The 22,143-nt window shown below is 33.3% G+C and overlaps 1 protein-coding gene across 1 annotated transcript; it reads left to right on the top strand.

Moving 5' to 3' along the window:
* Positions 1–6,561: 6,561 nt before the first annotated feature.
* Positions 6,562–21,652, top strand: LOC120338054 (podocan-like). Its single transcript, XM_078116844.1, has 14 exons — positions 6,562–6,776; positions 7,266–7,416; positions 8,324–8,529; positions 9,157–9,353; positions 9,748–9,887; positions 10,105–10,237; positions 11,683–11,825; positions 12,021–12,227; positions 12,494–12,647; positions 14,832–14,967; positions 15,035–15,140; positions 17,058–19,053; positions 19,627–19,731; positions 20,395–21,652. The coding sequence occupies exons 1-12, from the start codon at positions 6,659–6,661 to the stop codon at positions 17,158–17,160; spliced, it is 1,794 nt and encodes a 597-aa protein (XP_077972970.1). The 5' UTR covers positions 6,562–6,658; the 3' UTR covers positions 17,161–19,053; positions 19,627–19,731; positions 20,395–21,652.
* The last annotated feature ends 491 nt before the right edge of the window (positions 21,653–22,143 follow it).

Genomic DNA, 22,143 nt, shown 5'->3' with positions numbered 1-22,143 from the left:
AATTCGTTAAAAGAAGTCTGTTTTTGCTTTCGTTTATTCCATATTTGTGAAAGTTTGAAACATATTTATGTTGATGCAAACATCACAAACATTTTTCTTGCAAAATCTTCCACATTTTTAAATTTTCCTGGATGAAACGATTCATAAAACTCAATCAAAGATTCCGCTTCAAAATTGCTCTTCGAAGCATTGCCAGTTTGGAGATCTACGACTTTCACCGGTAACTCATCAGCAACTGTTTCAACATCATATGATAATAAAAACTTCCGTAAATCAAATTCATGCTCCATAGCATTAAAAACAGAAAATCTTCTGGAAAATTCTTCTCTCAGACCTGTGATAAGTTCAATGTACTTTATTGCAGATATAACGTCAACAGACTTTTCAAGAGAGGAAAGTGCGCAAACCTTTCATTGGATATTTGTTTTGCAAGAAGTTTTAACTTTGCTTAAAATGATTTAACCTCCAAATGTAAAACCTGAGCAAACACTCCTTTTCCTCGGAGTTTTTTATTGAGTTCATTCATATTTTGCATAATACCCGTAGCAAATGGAAAATCAAACATCCATTCTGTATTCTGTGCTTTGATAGAGTAGTCAGAGACTACATCTTTTATTAAAAAAACACGACAATCTCTTTATTGAGTTCCCAAACTCTTTTTAACACGGTCGGAGAAATCGTAAGCTTGTACTACTTGAGTCATAACATGTTTGAAATCTAACCAGGACTTGGCAAGACCTCCCTGATGTATTATACAGTGAAATGATAGACTTTTATGAAGTGAGTAATCAGCTTGAATCTTGTCATTTATTCTTTTGATAAGTTCAGATAACTCCCGCAATGAAGGCGCACCATCTGTTGTTATACTCACGACCTTACCAAGGCATAACTGGAACTTTTCTAAAGCGTGCATAACACTGTCGAATATATCTTACTCTGTGGTAGTCGGTGCCTTTTCGACTCTCCGTGGACAGCGATTCTTCTGTTATGCAAAATGTTCGTCAATTCCCGATAAAAATCAGCGACTGCGCTGTGTCAAATACATCTGTACTTTCGTAGGGAGAGATTGAGGAACATTTGAATGTATTTGCAGTAATAAACGGATTTTCTCGCAAGTTGATAGCAATGGCTTCTATTCTACAAACGGTAGTTGTCCTTGACATGGGAATTGCTCGATTCTTGACTTCACTTCTGGACACAAAATGCTGATAGCGTCAACTGAGCAGTCTTTCACAGATTGTGCATGGGTAGATGAAAACGCTGTTTGCGTTTCGGCTCTTCAACCATATCTGCTTTCTCGATTTTCAGTTTTTGTGACGGATATTGTTGGCCAAAGTCAAATTTTCTCCACAAAATGTCTCTTCATATTATATTCTTTGAACACCGCACACGTTTCATTACAAATTGAGCAGGCAGCTTTTGATTGACCAGTGTCTATAAAAAATACTTCTGTGTCCATTCCTTGATAGAATTGATAAAACACGACATTCGGAATCCACTCGGAGTTTTTTATTCATACTGATGGATTTATTACAGGGGATGCCAAATAACGGTAGCTGAGAAAACAGATTATAGAGAGGAAGTTGTAAAAAAGAGGCTTAACAGCTTGGCAAACGTTTTTATAATAAACAGCCTAATGCAACAATTGGAGTCATTATAACGATATAATTGTCTGACTCTAAACAGATAAAGTCTATTACAAAGAGTAAGTTTCAAATCAATTTATAAAATTTTTCCAATGTGATTATTAGTTTAAAACTGCACAATTATACACAGAACAGAAATACCGGTAATAAAAAATTTTTAAAGGTCGATGTTGTGTAAACAAAAACGAGAAAATTAGGCATGAAGTGTTATAGTCAGTTCTGATACCTATTATGCATGCATGATGTAATGTTGAAATGAAAGTGATTGCTTTGAATCTTTTGATAGATATATATATAGACCACCCATCATGCTTTGTCGTCGGCAAATAAGAAATACATATGCAGGAAAGAAACGCCAAACTTGACTAATCGAAAAAAGGTTTTGAGATTTTTTTAAACAGTGATATCTAATGGCATAAGATTGGCGGAGGACAATTAGTATTATGATATAATGGTTTATCTCAGCAAATTCAATTGCTCCAACTTTTAATAAAATCTTATAGGTAGATCATATTCTCATAAAAAAAATATGTATTATAATATTCTGAAACTGTAATATTGGATAATCTCTTAACATATAATATGCACCTAGTATTGTAGTGAATCGACTTCTTGTAACAATAGAACAGGGTTTGATTGCATGGTAAGCAAATAGACAGGTATCCGTTCTTTTTCCAAAATTTATTTGTCGTATCCATGATATGCGGAATCAGTAAAAGTGATAGCAACTTTCAAATATTTTTGATATCTATTTCATTTAAAAATTGAGTGTAAATACAGTATAGCTATTAACTACAAGGCTTGTTGGGAAATTGATCTAATTTTTGGTATGAAAATGCATCAATTACCTGAAAATTCAACTTATTTTGCAATATTATTTTTAGCGTAGAATTGGGACAAAACGTCGTGATAATTGGATATAATGAAGAATGGCCCCACTTTTGTTCGCGACCTGTCAAAAACTAAGTGTTATTTTTCGGATAAAAGGGGTAAGCCTTGAATAATAGTTGTCAGTTGACGGATTTAGGTGGGCGATTGTACTGATCAAATAACAACTGTATTCAGCTGATGGTCGATAGGATTTAAATAAATTGAGGTATTGTAACAGTGAGGAACGGTGAGAGTGCATATTTTCAGAAATTTTTTTTTTATAGAAAAAGATACTAAAATACAGTAATTATTTACAATAATAAATCTTGCACAATAGTTATAAAAACTTTTTAGATGGTAAAATTGAAATTTATGGTAAAATTAAAATGGAAGGAAGTGTAAGGTACGTTGCATATTTCAGCGTAATACGTAAACTTAACAGTATGAGAAAGTCATTGTATTTAAAAATTTACACTTTTTTCATGATGGACAGACGTTTCGAAAGCATTTGGTTTCAAATTGAAAGTATGTTTGAAATACTATCGCTTATTTATAACACTTTTCAAGAAAAATTTTGAAGATAACTTATCTCGGCATGTTAAAAAGTAACCAGGTCAAGATGATAAGTCACGGGTCAAAGATCAATCTCAATTACAAATTCAATCTTAACCGCATCTAGCCGAGGTAAATCTTTTATCCATCTGCCTGTCAAAGTTATGTAGCAGTGGATCATGTACACTTAGTTTGAACTAAACTCGAGCTTATTTGAAATCCTTGGCTTAACCCTTTAATATAGCATATCGTAGAGATTCAATTGGTATTTTTAGCAGATTGCAAAAACCTATATACCGTAAGTTCATACCCAATGAAGATCAGCTGAAAGGGGGGTGACATAATTGCAATGTTCGTATTATATTTGTTATTCTATTGCTATATGGAGGAATAAAAAGGTGTTGATTTTCATATTTTGTCGCATATTTCATCAGTAGGATCTATAATAAGCAAGAAAGTTACTCGTAGAAGCGTTACATAGTGATGCATATTGCTGCTGGACCATAATATGGTACGCGCATATCAATATTGTAAACCAGTCAACATATTCATATCCGGATATTTAATATGTTCAACCTCAAAAGTCATAAATAGAGAACATAAAACTTATTTAAAAATAAATGACACGGTGACAAATAATGGTCACGCTATGTTCAACCTTGAAATATCATTTTATGGGATGGCAATAACCACATAAAAGATATCCGATAGTATGTCATAAATATTAATTGTTCAGTCTCCAATATTCCTGCCCAACGGGACAAACTAGTAGCGTAAAACAATGTTAGGACTTGCGTAACTAGGCCAGGTTTAACAGAATTTCTGCGACTTTTGAACTGAGTGTGACATTGGGGCGTATCTGCCAATAGCTCACACTAAATCAGAATTCACTGCAAGGTAATCGCACTGCGCTGACTTTAATCTTGATATTCAAAAGCGTTGCTTTATTGGTGATTGAAATATAATCCAATTCTGAAATGTTACCATATGTCCTCTAAAATTCATGTTGATTCCACCCCGTTTGCCATTTATTTTGTAACGTCACATTGAAGACCGAAGTTGATTTGACAAACTTCTAATCTTTGAACGAGTATGACTAGGCGCGGAATGTGCCATCGTGACACAATAGTTCAATATTTATTTCGCGGTTTTTATGGCCACTTATTTTGCACGGAACACCTGACAATGTAAATGTATGGTGTGTTCACAATATGCTGGATGGTTTACTGTTTGTTAATCGCTTTAGTTCTGCGTTAAGGTATATGTGTGCTGAGCCATTTACAATTAAAAAGAACTAGCGGTTGGAAGCCACTGTGTTGAACGAAGTCAAATGTGGTAAATCGTAGTCAATTAGAAGTGGCTTGCTGGCGATTATGTATTAGGTACGATATACTATAATACATAGTAGATTTGAAATTAACATAGCAATTTAGTTTGAAAAACAATAAAAGTCAAATTTGGCTATAGGCGAATGAATATGTTCGTTAATTATTCATTGCAATTGTTGGTGCTATCTAAACTCTCCGAAAACTTTCATTTCATCTTAGCTTGCAATACCCATCAATTTTAAACCACATGGGTGATGAATGTGTAAAAATAGGAACTTTATTGTAATAATATTCACCATATACTTAATAGACCCAATTCATCATAACGAGAGAGTAATGATGCGAAGCATATCACTTCTTAGTTCAAAGAGAGATAAAGGACAGAAAAATAGTTTAAAATTTAACGAAGAATAGTCATTTTCTTATTCCATTACAAGTAATGCATAAATTCAATCACTCTAAACAAAACCCGAATTTTTCCGGACGGAGTGTTTTCTAATTTGAAAGTAATTTAATTTAATTTTAACTAATTTGAAAGCTGTTCATTATACTTCTTTCTCGTGCTGAGTGCAACGATGATTTATTCAAATCTCCAACCTGCTCGATGACGTATATAAGAGAAATTATAATTCAATAAAATTTTTCCGTAAGGAGTAAATGATTGCATTTGAATAAATTAAGTTTAAAATTTTTCAAGTCTGTTTGCTGTGTTTCTGTCTCTTCTTCAGGCGAAATACGTATTTGTCAAAATTAATTTTTAATATGTAAATTTTGATCAGATAACAGAAAATCAAATCAAATGTTCGAATTATGTATTACAGTTCCAAATGAACTATTCAGCATCTCCAATGATAAAACAATAAATCGAAATAATTATTTGATTCAATTTCTGCCCTTGCTTGATAAACTCCACAAGTATATTTCTTTAGTCTAAAATGGACACAAACTATGGAAAAATACGTAAACATTACTGATGGTTATCACAGCGAATAACTCTATTATTTGTAAATAGACAATCTATAGATAGCAAATTATTTCTTGTATTAGCAAAAAATAAGGTTTGTCGAACGTTTTTCTCTAAAAGTCAAGTTATGTTATTCAACATTATACGATGAAAATGATAAGACGTATTGAAATAATATTTTTTCGTTCAAACATGATTCTTCTATATACTTGGCAAAAAAATATCTTCGTTTAGTTTTTATGGAATGCTGGAAAAATTTGCAACGTTTTGCAATATTACGTAAAGGACTGGGTCGCACGACTGCGACCTACGATGCATGTTAACTTTTGATCGATGACGGATTAATTTCTGCTGCTTTAAATTTAGATGAATATGTTTTCGAGACAAAATAATTCAATTTAGTTCTTAAGTCAGACCTCCCACGTCACACAAATGATAAAATATCTGCTCGAATCATATTTTCCAAGTTTCTGCACATACATAACATTCTGGGTTGCATTAAGACATTTGCAAATATAGTGACGTGATTGAATCGTTTCCATTTTCATCAAAAATATATTGGCTATTAATTTATTACATTTGATCACCAATGTTTATGATTTGATCACGGGTGACTTTAATTCCTTCAGTAGCATATTTTCGATATTTTTTCAGCAGCGTAGAGGATATTGCCAGTTGTGTATTTTCTATACCAGCCAACGTACAAAATATCAGCATATTCGATGGCATTTTAATTAAAAAAATTGCAATCAGACTGCTTTGAAAAAAAATAAGAACAGCATTTTCCTGTGCAAACATTCATATAATCGAAATTTGATCTTGATAATACGCTGATGTGACAAGAGGCGCAAGCAGATGCACGCGTCTATGACGAAACTAGTCTGATTTATTGCACCTTGGGCCAATGCGTGCAATTGTCACCTTACTACTAAGTTTAAAATTGTCTGACTCGTGATGGTGCCGTGTTGGATACACTTTATAGTAGATGTATAGGGATTATTTTATTTGTTATACCTTTCATGTAAGGTTATGGGATAAACATCTCATGGAAATACATTTATGCTATTGCATTTGTTTGTTCAAGGAAAGCTACAAATCATTTTCTCATTAACAAGTTTCAGACCGTCGACTTGTTTTTTGAGATGTTAATTATATGTTTTATGCATTTTTCACAGAATGAGAACTTTTAAATTGGCTCGTTTGTTAGCAAAGAAGAACGTGGTTTGGTTGATTTTCGTTTGCAATGACTTTTTTCCGTAAATTTATAAAATTTTTGCGCCCTATTGAGAAACGTAAAAATGGTACTTTTGTTCAACCCTCTTTGTACAACATTATGGAAATTAATGGTATTATGGATAATTTTCTTCACAATGCCTATTTCGTCCGTTGGAATGACAACAAAAATGATGACTAAAGGTATGAGACGATTATGCTTTTAAGTAATATAGTTAAATACCTAATTTTTCATAGTTAGTTGTAGTTACGTGTTTCTGAACACGGAACCCTTACCAGAGCGAATCAGTACTTTATGATACACTTTATTTTTTCTACAACAATATAAATTTCTGTGTTGAATTTGTTTGTTTAAGTCTGCAGACTCTTAACCAGAATCCAACAATCCGAGATGTTTGCAGTTCTAGTAGTGTTTTTGAAGTGTGGTAGAGTACATATCATACCTACCTATTAAACATGGTAATCACTAATTGCACCTGTTTGTTAATAACACGATGGATGCGGGTGTACAGTTCATTTTTACATGTGTGGTACGACAAAACATGAAGTAACTAAATATATTTATATATATAAAACGAGTACACATTTGTCAATAGTTGTTATTTAGAGACTCTAAATTTTAGACGATTGTTGTAAAGCATTGTATGGTTGTTTTATTGTTTATTTAATCAGATTCAAACAATACATCAGAGTTACATGAGAATTGTCCAGTAATGTGTCGATGCCCAACACCAGAAACAGTTGATTGTAGTCAAGCAAAATTGACGGATATTCCTCATGATATTTCACAGAAGGCAATTAATCTTCTATTGAATGGAAACAGGTAACTGGTATTTGGCATTAAAATTACTTTGATACACGGTATATTTATTTTGGTAGTATATACATGCCAATGTCTTTAGTACTGATATAAAATAAAATACAAAACTTTATGTATAATGTTAGGACTTATTTTGGGGAGATTTGCATTAATTTTAGATGTTTCGGCATTGCTTTCCCTTGAACGTGTAACATCAAAGATGTATATTGATAGATCAAACGTTATTTAAATAATTTTTTATAGATTCCATGTTATTCTTTTAAACAAGTTTTTCATGAGCAAATCCGTATCCAACCACAGGCATTTGTCAATATTTGGATGTGTTTTCGACCGGGATTAAGGTGTTTACTTTTCATTGACGGAAGATCTCCTTCCGCTACAATATAATTTATCGTCTAATAACATAAATGATAATGGATTATATTTGCGTTCCATGTCAATTCACAATACTTCGAATGATGATCGGTCAATATTTGGTATTTCGGTGGAATACCCTTACAAAAAATCATCATGAATTACATTCTTCCATGCGTGGAACTTACTTGTAGCGAGATAATGCTCTGGTGTATGTTCGGCCACTACATGAAATAGCATTTAACCGCAAAAACCCTCAATCAACAATTTTAGTTACAACTCAAGGAAGATGTGCAAAATTCATATCTATTTTTGAAAATAGATTCATCTCATGAAACTTATGATATGTAGTATATTTAAAATTATGATTCTGTATTAATATAACAACAGTGAGTATAAAATAAAAGAAATAAAAAAAAGGTAATCTTATTTTTGGCCCACTTTACAACTACGGTCCAAAGTACGCCGAAAACTATCTATCAAAGCAGGCTTAAAAACATAATCAAATCAAGTTTACATATTTTCTTTTCTAATTATATTATTTTTATCGTTTCAGACTTTCTGAAATCAGTGATGAATGCTTCAGTATGTGCTCTCGTATTCAAACTCTAAACTTGAAGGGAAATGAAATTTCTGAAGAAACAATATCGAAAAATGCATTTTATGCATTATCAAATCTTCATCATCTTTATTTATCACAAAACAAGCTTCAAAAAATCCCAAAAGATCTGCCAAACAGCATAATAAGTTTAAATCTGGAAGGTAAAAACAGGAATGTAAAGTAGCAATAATTGTCAAATATTGGGATTGTATATAATATCAGCTGAGCGTCGCAAACTCGGAACCAACAGAGGAACGTAGAGCAGCAGTCTTAAAATTTAAATAACTCAATGAACAAAAATAAAGTATGACTGTGTAAATCAAACTGGACAGTATGTATTCTGCAAGAGTAATAAATTGAATTACTTTTTTTTAATATTATGTTTTTTCCCCAATTTAAACAAGAGTGTATGCGGGAATACTTATCATATATATACTGCACTCGATACAAACCAAACAATACCTTGTTGAAGCGTTGTAAAGGAAGTACAATAATTGAATTAGATAAATTAAATAATTAGATCAGATAGGCGTTTCCAATTATTGTACCGGAACTGATTTGTTCAATAAAAAAAAATCAGAAAGATTCATGTTTCAGTGTTGAGCTCTAACTTTAGGCCTGATATTGTCAACATATTTCCCAGCAGTCCATATTGAAACATAGATTCCAAATATTCCCCTAATCAGGTATTTAGAAGTATAATCTTTTCACTTCAAAAGTAATTAAAAAAATATTTTTTCTGATATATTTTTCATACATTAACGGATTTGGTTTTCTTCTCGTTTTAGGGAATTTTATACACGAGGTAGATGACTTCGCCTTGGCTCAAAAGCAACATTTACGGCGTCTATATCTTCACAATAATAATATAACATCTGAATCACTTAGCAAGAAAGCTTTCAGACGTTTATTGAAACTGGAAGAAATCACCCTTTCCAACAATTTTATGCAAGCTATACCGTTGTTTCCAGATTATATTGAAAGGGTAAGAAGAAATAACAGGTTTAAAGAATCTGTTTTGGTTCATTTTAATTAAAAATACTAATTAGGTCACTAGGGTACTAATTAGGTCAGTCGTCAACTAAGAATTTTCGCCAACACAAAAGATGAATAAATAATTGAACTTATACACTTGACTTTGGCCGGTACGTTTAGAGCGGAACCATCAACATCGTTTTACTAAAAACTAATATTTATATCTTTCAGTTTTTGTAAATCTATAGTGAATTTCAAAATTACTTTTTGTCAACAAAATAGTCATATCTAAAATATAGAAAAAATATATTCAAAGATTGATATTCAACTTGATGAAAATTTTTTTTACCGTTTCGAAGTTGAATTTTGTATGTTTAATTACCCCTATTTAATTATATGTTCAGTTGCACATGGAAAACAACCAGATTTCTGGAATTTCTTCAGGGATATTTCGCAAAAAGAAAAAACTGATTGCACTTTATTTACAAAATAATAATTTAATAAATGAAGGACTGAGCTCAAAATCATTCACAGGACTCAATCGGTAAGAATCTAGGTGGGGAACTCGATTACTTCGTTGATTCTGGTATTTCCGTGTAAGAAGATTGCTACAATATTCAATTTTAGACAATCAACATAGTCGTAAAGCCTTTATCAAGCAATGAACAATTCTGCACTTCTTTTACTTGCAGTTTCCTTCTTATTCTTTTATACAAAAATTTCTCATAGTAACAAAAGAGTGACCTTATTTTACATTTTAGACTTGAATATTTGGATTTGTCAAATAATAAATTAAAAGAAATTCCGGAAAACATACCAAAGAACATCAGAAGATTACACTTGGAAAAAAACAATTTAGAAAAAATAACACATAAATCCCTCGCTGCATTACAGGTGAGACTATAATCATTTTAAAAGACAGAAAAAAAAATCTTTACATTTTTAATAGAATCGACATTCTACATTTGTTTGAAGTGTGATCCGCTTTTATAATATTAAATGACAAATGTAGTTGATATCTTTTGATGAATTGATCAACGATTGAGCTTTTCATCCAATGTACTAAATATTGCTGGATATGCCTTAAAACACTATCTACGATTAGTTATTTGCTACATTATTAATATATAGGACAATGTGGCAATACTTAATGTTGCGAAATATAAAGATAATTGGTATAATTTTAGAATGCTATATTTCGGTAATTCAATTTAAAGCCACACCAGTTTTCTTTACATGTACTTTAAAATTCGACAAATAGTTGAATAAGAAAATGTAAGAATAAGCGAATGTATACGATATATGCTGAAATTTTAGTTACGGTACCGACTTTGTTGATAATATATCAATGATTCTTTCAGATCTATTTCCCGTTAAATTTAAAGATAACGCATTAATGCAAAAAATAACAAATTATTGGTGAAAACATGACAAATTATACAGATACTGATCCTAAAATAATAACGACTTTTTCAACATAAAATTCGAAGATTGATTACTTTTTAAGTCTTTAAGTAGATTAGATCATTTCAGCTTGTCAGTGAGCAAGATATATAAAGCTCAGAAAATACCTGATTAAATACGAAGCAGTAGATCTTTGTTTATTTTTACAGTCTCATATACGCAATCGATACATAAGTCAACCGATGCAATAGGCGTTAGATATATCGGGAAGATATATAGGTAATACATTACTTGATGGTAAGGCAACCCCGGGTGTATCCTATATTCCAATGCCTGATAATATGATAATTATGACAATTTGTTAATATTTTAAAGCCTTTTGAAAACATATTGTAAACATGTATATTTATACAACACACAGTCGAGTCAAAGGTAAAATTTCCTTTGATATTATGTTAAATGTTTCATATATCAGTTAAAGCAAGCAATTCTGAACGTTTTGAAGTTTTAATTATTTGGCAAATAAACTTGTTACATAAAATATAATATTTAATGACTGAATCAGTTGTAATTCACAAAACTAACAAATCATTCCAAAAATAATTCAAAGATGCGGTTGTGGAAAATGTAATCTTGGCCCCATGATTGCACATTTTCTCAATTCATTTTCTGTAACGTTTGGTTGATTCCGTTATATATTCTATGAAATCCGAACATTTTTGCTAATAATTTATACATCAAACAACAAACATTCACATTTATGTTTCAACGTTTTAGTGATTCACTTGATTATTAAGACATTTTGTAGCCTAACATGGTATTTAGTGGACACACAGTACGAAAACCGCTAACAAATTTTTTATGTCTAAGGACCATGAAATTGTTAACCTCCTCGGTTGACTCGTTTATGTCTTTTTTAATATTTATTATCACAGAAACTGGAGTATCTGTTACTTCAATACAATAACTTAAATTCATCAAGTATCGATCCTGGATCGTTTTCCAAACTTCGAAGCTTAAAAACTCTACACATGTTCACTAATAATCTCGAAACTGTTCCAAGTTTTCTTCCTCCAAGGTTAGTAATATTTTGACAAACGAAAGATGCAAAGTCGGTGGTTCAATTGGTGACTCAAAACGTCTCCATTTTTGTATGCCATTGGTAATTACATAACAAAGAAATGAAAAATAAATTTACAATGGATCATAATAATTGATACATGTGATGTAAACAGCACAAAACTGTTGCTATTTTCACAATTGAATATTGCAGGCTCGAATATCTTATACTTTTGTCAAATGGCATAAAGAAGCTCAAACGAAACACATTTGCTGGCGCAAGACAAATTCGAGATTTGAATATGAGATATAACAAAATAACAAACAGTGGCTTAGAAAAAGGAGCATTTCGTCCTCTTCCAAGATTAACAACGATAGATTTGTCAGGAAATCAACTCACAGCTGTACCTAGTCTTCCAAGGTATGATAACAATATGCAAAATATAGACTTTTCGAGTTCGTTTTTCAAACAGATATTTTATTCACATTTTCTCAAACTATTTTTTAAAAACTGGTTTTCTACAGAACTAAAGAGGTATATACTTTTTAACGTAAGAATAAAACAGTTAAATTCTGACATTTTTCTCTTGTTTTAAAAAAAAGTTAAAAATTTGATAAGAGTTGAAACTATTTTTGTTTACTAATATTTCAAGTGCAACATGTTTTGCTTATACATATTATTCTCAGATCCGCAGAAGTGGTTCATCTATCAGATAACCGAATAGTCAGAATACCTCATAAATCAATCACGAGACTATCAAGATTATATCATCTTGTATTAAGCGGAAACAAACTTCAAACTATTGCTAATGATATATTCAAAGACTCCATAAAGATGAAGGTATATGTTTGAAAAATAAAATTCTGCAATGTGGGACGCAATCAAAATTGAACACAATACAGAATGTTCAATTACATTTGCAGTGGACTTTTGGGATCTTGTAGTGAACAGTCTATACCAGTGGCTCTCAACCTTTTTCAGTTGGCGGACCGGTAAAATTTAAAAATAATTTTTGCGGACCGGCGGACCTTCAAAATTAACCAAAAATGTCATGAACATAAAATAAATTAAAGGAATGCAGTTAGGACAAAAGTAGGCGGTGCAGAAAAGGACAACTCAATTTAATAGGAAATTTGCTTCTGTCTTTTTGATAAAAAACGTGTTGCACGCTGTTCTAATGAAGTTTCTGCAAGGCGAAGTAGAGCTGTTTGAACTGAACAATATTTTGTTGTTTGTTGGCCTCCATTTAACTATCAAACCTCGCTAAATTATAAGCCTACTGTCAAATTACGGAACGTGCGAACTGAGAATTTTTCAATCGGTTACCGTGCTATGTGGGGTTGGGACCCCAGGAAATCCCGATCACGAAATCCCGGGTTTGGACTGTTTTTTTTTCCATCCCGATTCCGCAAGTATTTCCTAAAAATCCCGAGATTTTAGGGCTTTGTTATCCACATATAGATATTCTCACAAATTGTAGGATATACCATTTTATCTAATACTTATTTTGAAAAAAGCCATCCACGCAACATAATACAATCATAATTTGAACTCAAAATAGCATTCAGGATTTACGCAATGACTTTGCAGGGTTTTTATTTACTATTCTATACGAAAATGAAACAGCCACAATAGAAAAGTAAAATCAAGAAGGTCAACTATCGTCTTCAAAAATTTCCGCATTCCGGCGTCAGGAATGGTAATATTTTCAGCTTAAAATTAAGACAAAGACATTAAGTTAATTTACAAACGGTGACAAAGAGATCAAAGCCGACCCAAAAGATAAACATAGGAATGAAATCCCGAATTCAACCCGATATTCGACAATTCGTTAAAATTATTCGATTCAATGGAAGTGTACTATTTGATTCACCCGATCTGTAATCAAACGCGTTGTAGTCCAAACAGTGATGCAATGAAACTCAATAAAACCTTCATAAATTTAGTAAATTGCACTGCTTCTTGACGATCATTTCATATCCCGAACACAAAACCGGTTATTTCTTTCGAATAGTTTCTGATGGTTTTAGAAATGGAAGAAACATATTGAATTGTAACAAAAATGAATTAAGTTGTGAAAAATTGACACCACATGTGATAATAATAAGGGCGTAACGTGGAACGGCGAGCAAAACCTAAGCGCGTGATCGGCGGCGCCTCTGAAGGCCACGTATTACCCGTGCGGCCGCGCAACGTTTACAATAATGAGAGGTGCTCCGAAGACGCTCTCGTTTACATGCATGCAAGAAAACAGTTGTAATATTGTCAACCATTAACCATTTGTTCGCGTTCGACTATCGCACTCCTTATAAGTAGAAAATGTTCGTGTTTTTAGATAGGTGTGCCGGAAATATTTAAATAGCTAAATAGTGTGCCGCAATAAAAAAAGGTTGCTAACCACTGCCCTAGATGCTCTAACATTTCTGTGTCGATATTGCATGAAATAAATACGTAATTTTATTGTCATGCAAGTTGTTCCCATGCTTTACTTAATCCCGAAAAATCCCGGGAATATACGGTTTAATACCGGGATTTCAAAAACTGGCTCCGAAATTCTAACCCTAGTACTATGTGCTATCAAACTCCTCCGTTATGACGTTAGCCGCCATTATGAGATCATAGACTTAACAAACATCCAGCGTTCAGGGCTTAAATGGGCAGAGGACCTCTCACCTTGTTTGGTTGTTAGGCGAATACCGGTACTACGAATCAATGAGAGTTAAAAAATCATAAAATTAAATGCCGTAATACTTTGTATTTTGCAATTTGCTGATAATATATTTATATTGGAATATATTTGGCGGACCGGCACCGGTCCGCGGACCGGCGGTTGAGAACCACTGCTCTATACCAAGCAGTCCAGTCCAATGTGCATAGTAGAAAAATTTGTGGTTTTGGACGTCGTTAATTTGGTTCAAAACAACGAGTATCATGAAAAATCTAATTGAGATTCCATGTCTATTGTCAAGATCATTTAATAATAGTTCATGAATGCGATTTGTTTTCACATGTATTTCTTTCCAGATTCTGGATCTCAGTCGAAATCAACTTCGAACTTTACCCAGCTACTTTCCTCCTAACGTTGAGTATCTTCAGCTTCATCACAATCAACTTTCCAGGATCGGATTTACAACTTTTATCAGCTCACCATTACTTAGAGGTAAAATTCAAAATTTATTTATTTTCTTACTTTGACTCAGACTAATGAGATGGTATTGAATTTTCAGTTGTATTTCTTCAAGAAAATAACTTTGTTCCAGAAAGTGTAGATGCTCGTGCTTTTCATGGGATGAGATTTCTGGAACGAGTGGATATAAATTGGAAACCTCCAAGGTGAGTAATTGAATTTTTGTAATTCGATAATCGACAAATGCTGGATTTGTTCAAATATTTTCGTTTAAACCTTGTTTATACCGGTTGTAGAAACAGCTTCAACGCAGTCGGGAGCGATGTTTCACGGGATTGCCTACTTTGCCCACCGCATTTGATACCGTACCTGACTTGTTCTCATATTCTAAAGTCTAAACACTGCACTGGTTAGGCTATCTACAAGTTCCATGTAGAATATTATCGATCATAAAAGAATACAAACTGTAGAATGTATTTCCCAAGTTTAATGCTTATTAGAGCTTTTAAATGCACTGGCGGAATAAATTGAAAGTACCCTGAATGCAGGATAATCGTTCTTTTGCATTTAGTCCTAGGTAGGCCCGGACATAGAGCGCTGGCAGTTGTGAGTTGGTATAGCCAAATATTTCACAAGTTCAAACGCAGATTTTAGCAAATATAGACTCTACTCAATCCAAAAGTGTGGTTATGTGGCGAAAATTTTCCTAAGATCCTTTTATTTTATTAAATTGCCTTATATAGCTGTCATTCTGATACATTTCGAGCGATGTAGTGAAATTACAAACTAAATGTCAACAATTCCCCTTTCCCTTAAATTATACTATCTGGTAGATATTAGGGATGGGCCGGGATTCGGATCCGGACTCGGATTCGAGTCGAATCCAGGCATTTTTTGGACTCGGATTCGATTTCGAGGCCACGTCGTTTTTACCGAGTCTATAATCAATTCTGTTTTCACTAATTTACGCCTATGTTTGTACTTTTACCCCTATAAATCTCACTACATACCTTAAATAGTTGAAATTCAAGGTTAGATATGTAACAATATCACTTGGGTGTATTATAAACACTCCTAATAAAAACGACGACAGATATCCAGGTAATATAAGGCAAGTTAAAAACTATTAATAGCTTATAACAATGATGCGCCAGTCGCCTTCAAACTATCTATTCATTTTAGTATACATGTTGTACACAATAAAATATGTGTTAGCGCAATATTTTTGAGTTTCCGATTTGAGTAAATAAATATGAAACATGCGCAGGATCAACCCAAGGGGGAATCTCATCAATAGTTCGATACCTCTTTTGAATTGAGTTTATTACGTGCAATTCTTTCTCTAAGAAGGGAGCAATGGAAGGCATGGAGCGTTTTATAACGTTTACATGAACTACTAAATTGCAAGCATTGTATTGACGACGAGTGGCATCTCTCTACCATTTGTGCACACGACATAGTGAATTTGAGGCTAGAAATATCTGGAATTATGGGAAAGCATTGTAGTCAAAAGCTTTTTAATATTCATATTGACATGTAAGAATTTCTAAATAGCCGCCCTGAATTGACGCACGGTGGTGGGCTGGAAATCCAGTTCACAGCCAAGGCGCACATTGACCCACGTTTACGTTTGTATTATTGCCACCGAAAAAGAAGAAAAATATATTTTTGAATTGATTCAACAGCTTTCTTCGAAACCATTAGGGGAAAAATATGAGCTAAGACGTATGTTTGTGAGCGCGCGATGCTGTAGCATGGTCAAGAAAGTGTTTTTCTACTTTTACATTGTGACGTCACGGACTCGGAGGATTCGATTCGAGTCCTTGACCTTTAACTCGGATTCGTCGAATCTCTGTAATGCCGGACTCGTCCCATCCCTAGTAGATATAGTCGCCTTCAGTCGATAAGGTAAGACTGATTGGATGGATAGACTTGGACTTCGGATATTTGCCAAAAGTGCGCTTTGTACGCGCAAACCTTGTTGTTATTTTGATATAAAGAAATTTTGACGTGAAACGGTTAAAAATAGAAAAATGTAATTGATGGCAACATTTGTTCTAGGCCAAATTATTTACTCTAATGTCCTTGCTACATAAACAATTACTTTTCATCTTCTATTGCAGTAGTAACATGGCCAGGCAAGTCAGAAGGCGTCGACATACACTGAAGCGTGAAAAGCGGAGACATTTTCGCTTAAAAAAAGTTCGTTTCTACATTGGAACTTGAATATTCCATCTTCAATACATGTTTGAGATTAGTCGATTATGGTGATAATAACCGATTGATAGCAAGTTGCAAGAATATGGTGATTGACGGGTAAAGGACCTAAACTTGTTCACAAAACCGTTGTTCGATAGCGAGGTCCTTTGGTCGCCATTAGAATGATTTAAATGAAATTAGATAGATATAAGCATACATATAGGCGTATTTAAGAAGGAAAACAAAAGAGATCAGCATAAAAAGTATTAAAGTGTAAATTCACGTTTATTTGCAAAGAAACAACACCTTCTCCACGTCTGACCGGCCGGAATGTTACCGGCAATTTCATGAGTGTCACCGAAGTGGAGTACTGGGCTACTGTGTAACTGACTTTGATGGAAATGGACGACCTGATGAAAATATCAAATCTGTATGACGTCACAGTCACTGAATTATACATTTGAATCGATTTACGAGTCCAAAAGTAATTATTTCGTCATCAAGTTTTGCTGAATCCGATTTTAATTCTAGATTACTTCTTAACAATCTAATCCTCGAGTGCATTTTATATATATCGTACTTGTACAACGGAGTGATTTCACGTTTTGTAAGAAAACATCATTGCTAACGAATGCCATAAAGCAATTCAACATGATTTATATTAGAGTTGTGAAATCCGTATTCCAAATTTGAATAAATTTATTAGAAACTGGGGCGCCAAGATAATAACGATTTGAATATATAAAAAATGATCGCTTGTATTTTGTTTCGTGTTGGCACCTTGAAAGGTTGGCACAAAGATATCGGGCATTGGGAGAATCGTCAGATCCTCCAACCCAATGAAACTCTAGCTCATACGTCTCGAAAACGAAACTTCATTACATGGTCAAGCACATCGAACATAAAACAACCCTGAACTTTATACAAATTCAATAACTTCAGATTTAAAAATGATGTGTATATTATCCGTCAGTTGTCGACATAGGCAGTACATGCAAATTTTAAAACGTCAATTAAAAGATCGGCGTCATCGCTGTACTTTGAAGCCATTTATATTCAAAAATGAAATTTTATTGAAATCTATCTGTGATCCATCTATAACAAAGTATAAAATATAGGCTGCACACAACATGGCCAAAGCCGAATAGCTTCATAAGCCGGTACGAAATTTTCCCTAATGACGAAATGAATTCCTGGGAAAGCATCAATAAAATTTCTTGTTTCATTTGCATAGAAATAACCTCCGGTGATTCAAGGATTCACGCAACTAATATATATTGTTTACAAAGTATAAAAAGGGCAAGTGCAGAGTTGGAATTTGTATGAAGTAAGAGGTGGATACACACTATCCAGCTGGTTTCTATGAAAACGGAATACGATTTAATATTATGATAGATGGGTTTTAATCGTTATGATAACTACTTTTTCTACTATTTTCACTCAATTTGGATAATTAAGGGACAGTGTGAAATGTTTTATGCAGATCATACTACCAGCACTGGGCAGTAAATAGATGATGCGCTATATTCATATATATATATATATATATAATATATATTATAGAGCCTAGGCATTTCGTTTAAAATACAAAAGATTTCATTGATGTCAATGTATGTGATGCTGGTGCATTTTTGAACTGGGTATTTAATTATATAGTAAATAATCCATAAAAAAAATTAGTGTTCCGAAGCAACAGGACAATTTTTTAGAAGCTTTTCATCGAGAGAATTAATATGGATTGTCTTTTATAGTCAGCTACAGAAACATGGACATGATCAAACAACGCAATTATTAGGCTGAATATAAAGCACTTGCAAATAAATTGACGCCACGCAATAGTTCATGTAGATTTTTCCAAGAGAATGCCTTCTCAGTGCGGTCGATCGTCACTTTGCTCAGAGATCAATATTTCTTAGTGAGGTGAGGAGGCGTGGCCTAGCATTTGAGCAAGTTTTCTCATAGCAAAATACCACATTTTGGGCAAATCTAATATCGCAATATTTTGTTTTCACTTTACACATATCAAATATAATTCGTTTACAGAACTTTTATTTTAATAATATATAACACTAGTTAATCGAAACAAATAAAATATCAGTTGTGATGGGCAATTTTACATGCTACGTTATTCTTTTATTAATATCTGGAATGCTCACTCAAGCTAGCCCATCAAGTAAGAAGTTAGGCAACGCAATCTGCATACTTTCGTATTGCACACTTCGTTTAAATGAATATTCTATAACGAATGGTATTAACAGACCTGCTACCAGGCAAAATGAAACGATTAAATGTTATAAATAAATTAATTTAACTGATTAATTTAAAATAAAAAAGAAGCATCACTTCTCTGTCATATTGTCAAGTGGAAAAATGTCAATACCTTCCGCCAATATATCATTATCAACAACTTCATTAGCCTACTTTTGTTTTGCTAGCATTGATTTACGTTCAATACGTTTTATAAACCTGTTATACAAATGTTTTTATTTTCAGTAACCAAGCTACAACTAGCCAAGCTCAAAGTACTATGTTATCGCTATTGCAAGGTTCAAAATGGATCATTTTCCGGCCTTGAATGCAACAAACGACGAAAATATGGTAAGTCGAATACAGTTGTCTGTTTATTTGTGAGCAGGGAAGGGCTACAGGGGCAGCAGATCCAAGCGGTAGAGTTTGCGTTATCACACATGTTTCTCTTTATGGGCTGTTATTTAAGTAAAAGCTGACATTACGTGTATGGCCTTGTGTGATTAATTGTGGCGATGGTGCGTCAGCAATGGCTGAGTGTCCCTTCCCGCCAATGTTCTCGACAGGTCATTGCGTGATTTCGCGCAGTGATAGAAACATTTCAATCTTATTTGACTTTCAAATATATATACATTTATTCCCATGTCTAACAACATCTATAATTTGTTCATCACCCGAATTATTTATGAAGTTAGATGTAAGGGGCATCATTACCAGAAACTCGCCCTGGGAAGTAGAAAAGTTTGGCGCTGCCCCTGCGAGTGTAACACGATTCCATAAACAATTATATATATATACTCAATGTTATGCTTTTATATATTTGGAATTGGTCTTTTTTATGTTCACTTCCTGTCGCCATTGGCCTATTGGGAACTCAAATTTCAAAAACAATACCATCAGCTGATAAGCAACTCAATGTTACTATACTATACATATATATGACATATATTTATGCATACATGTACAACAGTATATGCGTACACATTAAGCTTTTTTAACACCCTGATTTTCTAGATCGCCGCGCTTGTGAAATCTGTCGCTCTGACTATAAATGTGGCGGATCAAGCATTTTTGGGTGAAGATGATAAAAACTACAAGAGGAGCATTGTGCAATGTCATAACTGAGTGATGACGAATCCGAAAAATACACGTCATGAAATGGACATTTCGCGAATTTTATAGTCTCATGTAACCACGGCTATATTTTTTAACATGAAAAATAGTTTCAATTCGAACATGCATTTAGCACGCATTATTATGTATATATTTATATGTTTAAATAAATATTTTTGATTACAGTCTATTTTGCTGAATGCAATATATAATATATGCTTATAACATATAAGTCGTATATATATCAGACATAAATTTATGGAGTTATTTTGAGATGTTACCCCGAACAAGTGATATTACTCCCATACAATACCATTACAACAATTTTAAAGCCTATTTTGAGAGAGTTCTCGCTAGTTGGCGAGCACAAGTTTACATATTCGTCGCCATCGTTTTTATTCCATTCAGCTAACCAACTACCACTCAAAGGTATCAGTGGCTATTGTTCGCCCGGGTATCGCAGTTATTCAGGGCTTATTGTTGTTGATATTATATATATATATTTTGTTGCGTCTCGTTCAAGTATAGAAATATTTAAAAAGTTATTGTGTCGTATGTATGAACTTTTTTGCTAAACAAAGTCATAAACGATAACAAATCTATTGTAAGAACAGGACCGACGTCAAAACATAAAACGTGACGACTGAACCGTTTCCAAGATACGAGTTAATGGTCGTTACTAGTCATCAACACAGTAAATACATTTACAAAATGTCCTAGACCAAACAATCTCTATCCGCGCGTTGGGCATGCAAACGGTACCATTCACAGTTATCTTCAGTGATTAATCATTACCACAATCCGCCAATACGACGTATTCAACAACTCATCAATAACTGTATATTTCAAGGTCTTTAATATATCTGGAGTATCTAAGCATGACAAGTGACTTGCTCTTATAAACATACATTTTCCGATTCACGTTGCTGGAGACTCCCATGAAACGCTTCTTATTTTTTTTTCAAATTTCAATTTCCGTAGCTTATTACTGGCACAATTATTTCTGCATACCAAGAGATTTGAGAAAAAAAAAAATTCAGCACATACACAAATTCTAAACTTACTTTACATCTAAGAATACTTTGGACTAAACATGGCATTGGGTCAAAACGAATTTTGTAATCACTGACCAATGTTCCCTCTAATATTTTGTAGTATGCGTGCGCAGAAATTTCGTGTGTGCGCACTTTTTGGAAATAACTAATAATTGTGCAAAAAACAATGAAAAAATTTTGGCGTTCTAACGGGGTAATAAGTGGGCCAACAACAAACTTTCTCAACCTGCCAACCGAGCACATTGTTACATTACATCGAAATGCGTCTGTGCGCAGTAAATCTATGCGTGTGTGCAGCCTCTGAAAGCTGTGTGCGCGAGCACACCTTAGAGGGAACACTGCCTCTGACTACTTTATATTAAAATGTCAATTTTAATCCAATAGTGAAACGAGTTATATAATTTATTACAAATCCTAAGAAAAACAGTTTTGCACACTTGATTATTATTTTATAGAACTCTAGAAATGCAGATCCAGTTATTTGACAGAAAGATTTGGTACTTTATATAGTTATTTTAGATAAAGTTTAAGCGAAACTATACCAACCAAAATACTTTAGCGATATGAAGTTTGTATTACTGAAAACTAAATGCCT

Source organism: Styela clava, chromosome 10 (genome assembly GCF_964204865.1).
Source record: "Styela clava chromosome 10, kaStyClav1.hap1.2, whole genome shotgun sequence".
NCBI classification, from domain to species: domain Eukaryota; kingdom Metazoa; phylum Chordata; class Ascidiacea; order Stolidobranchia; family Styelidae; genus Styela; species Styela clava.
Note: the sequence above shows the minus strand (reverse complement) of the source record. Positions and strands in the feature narration are given on the sequence as shown.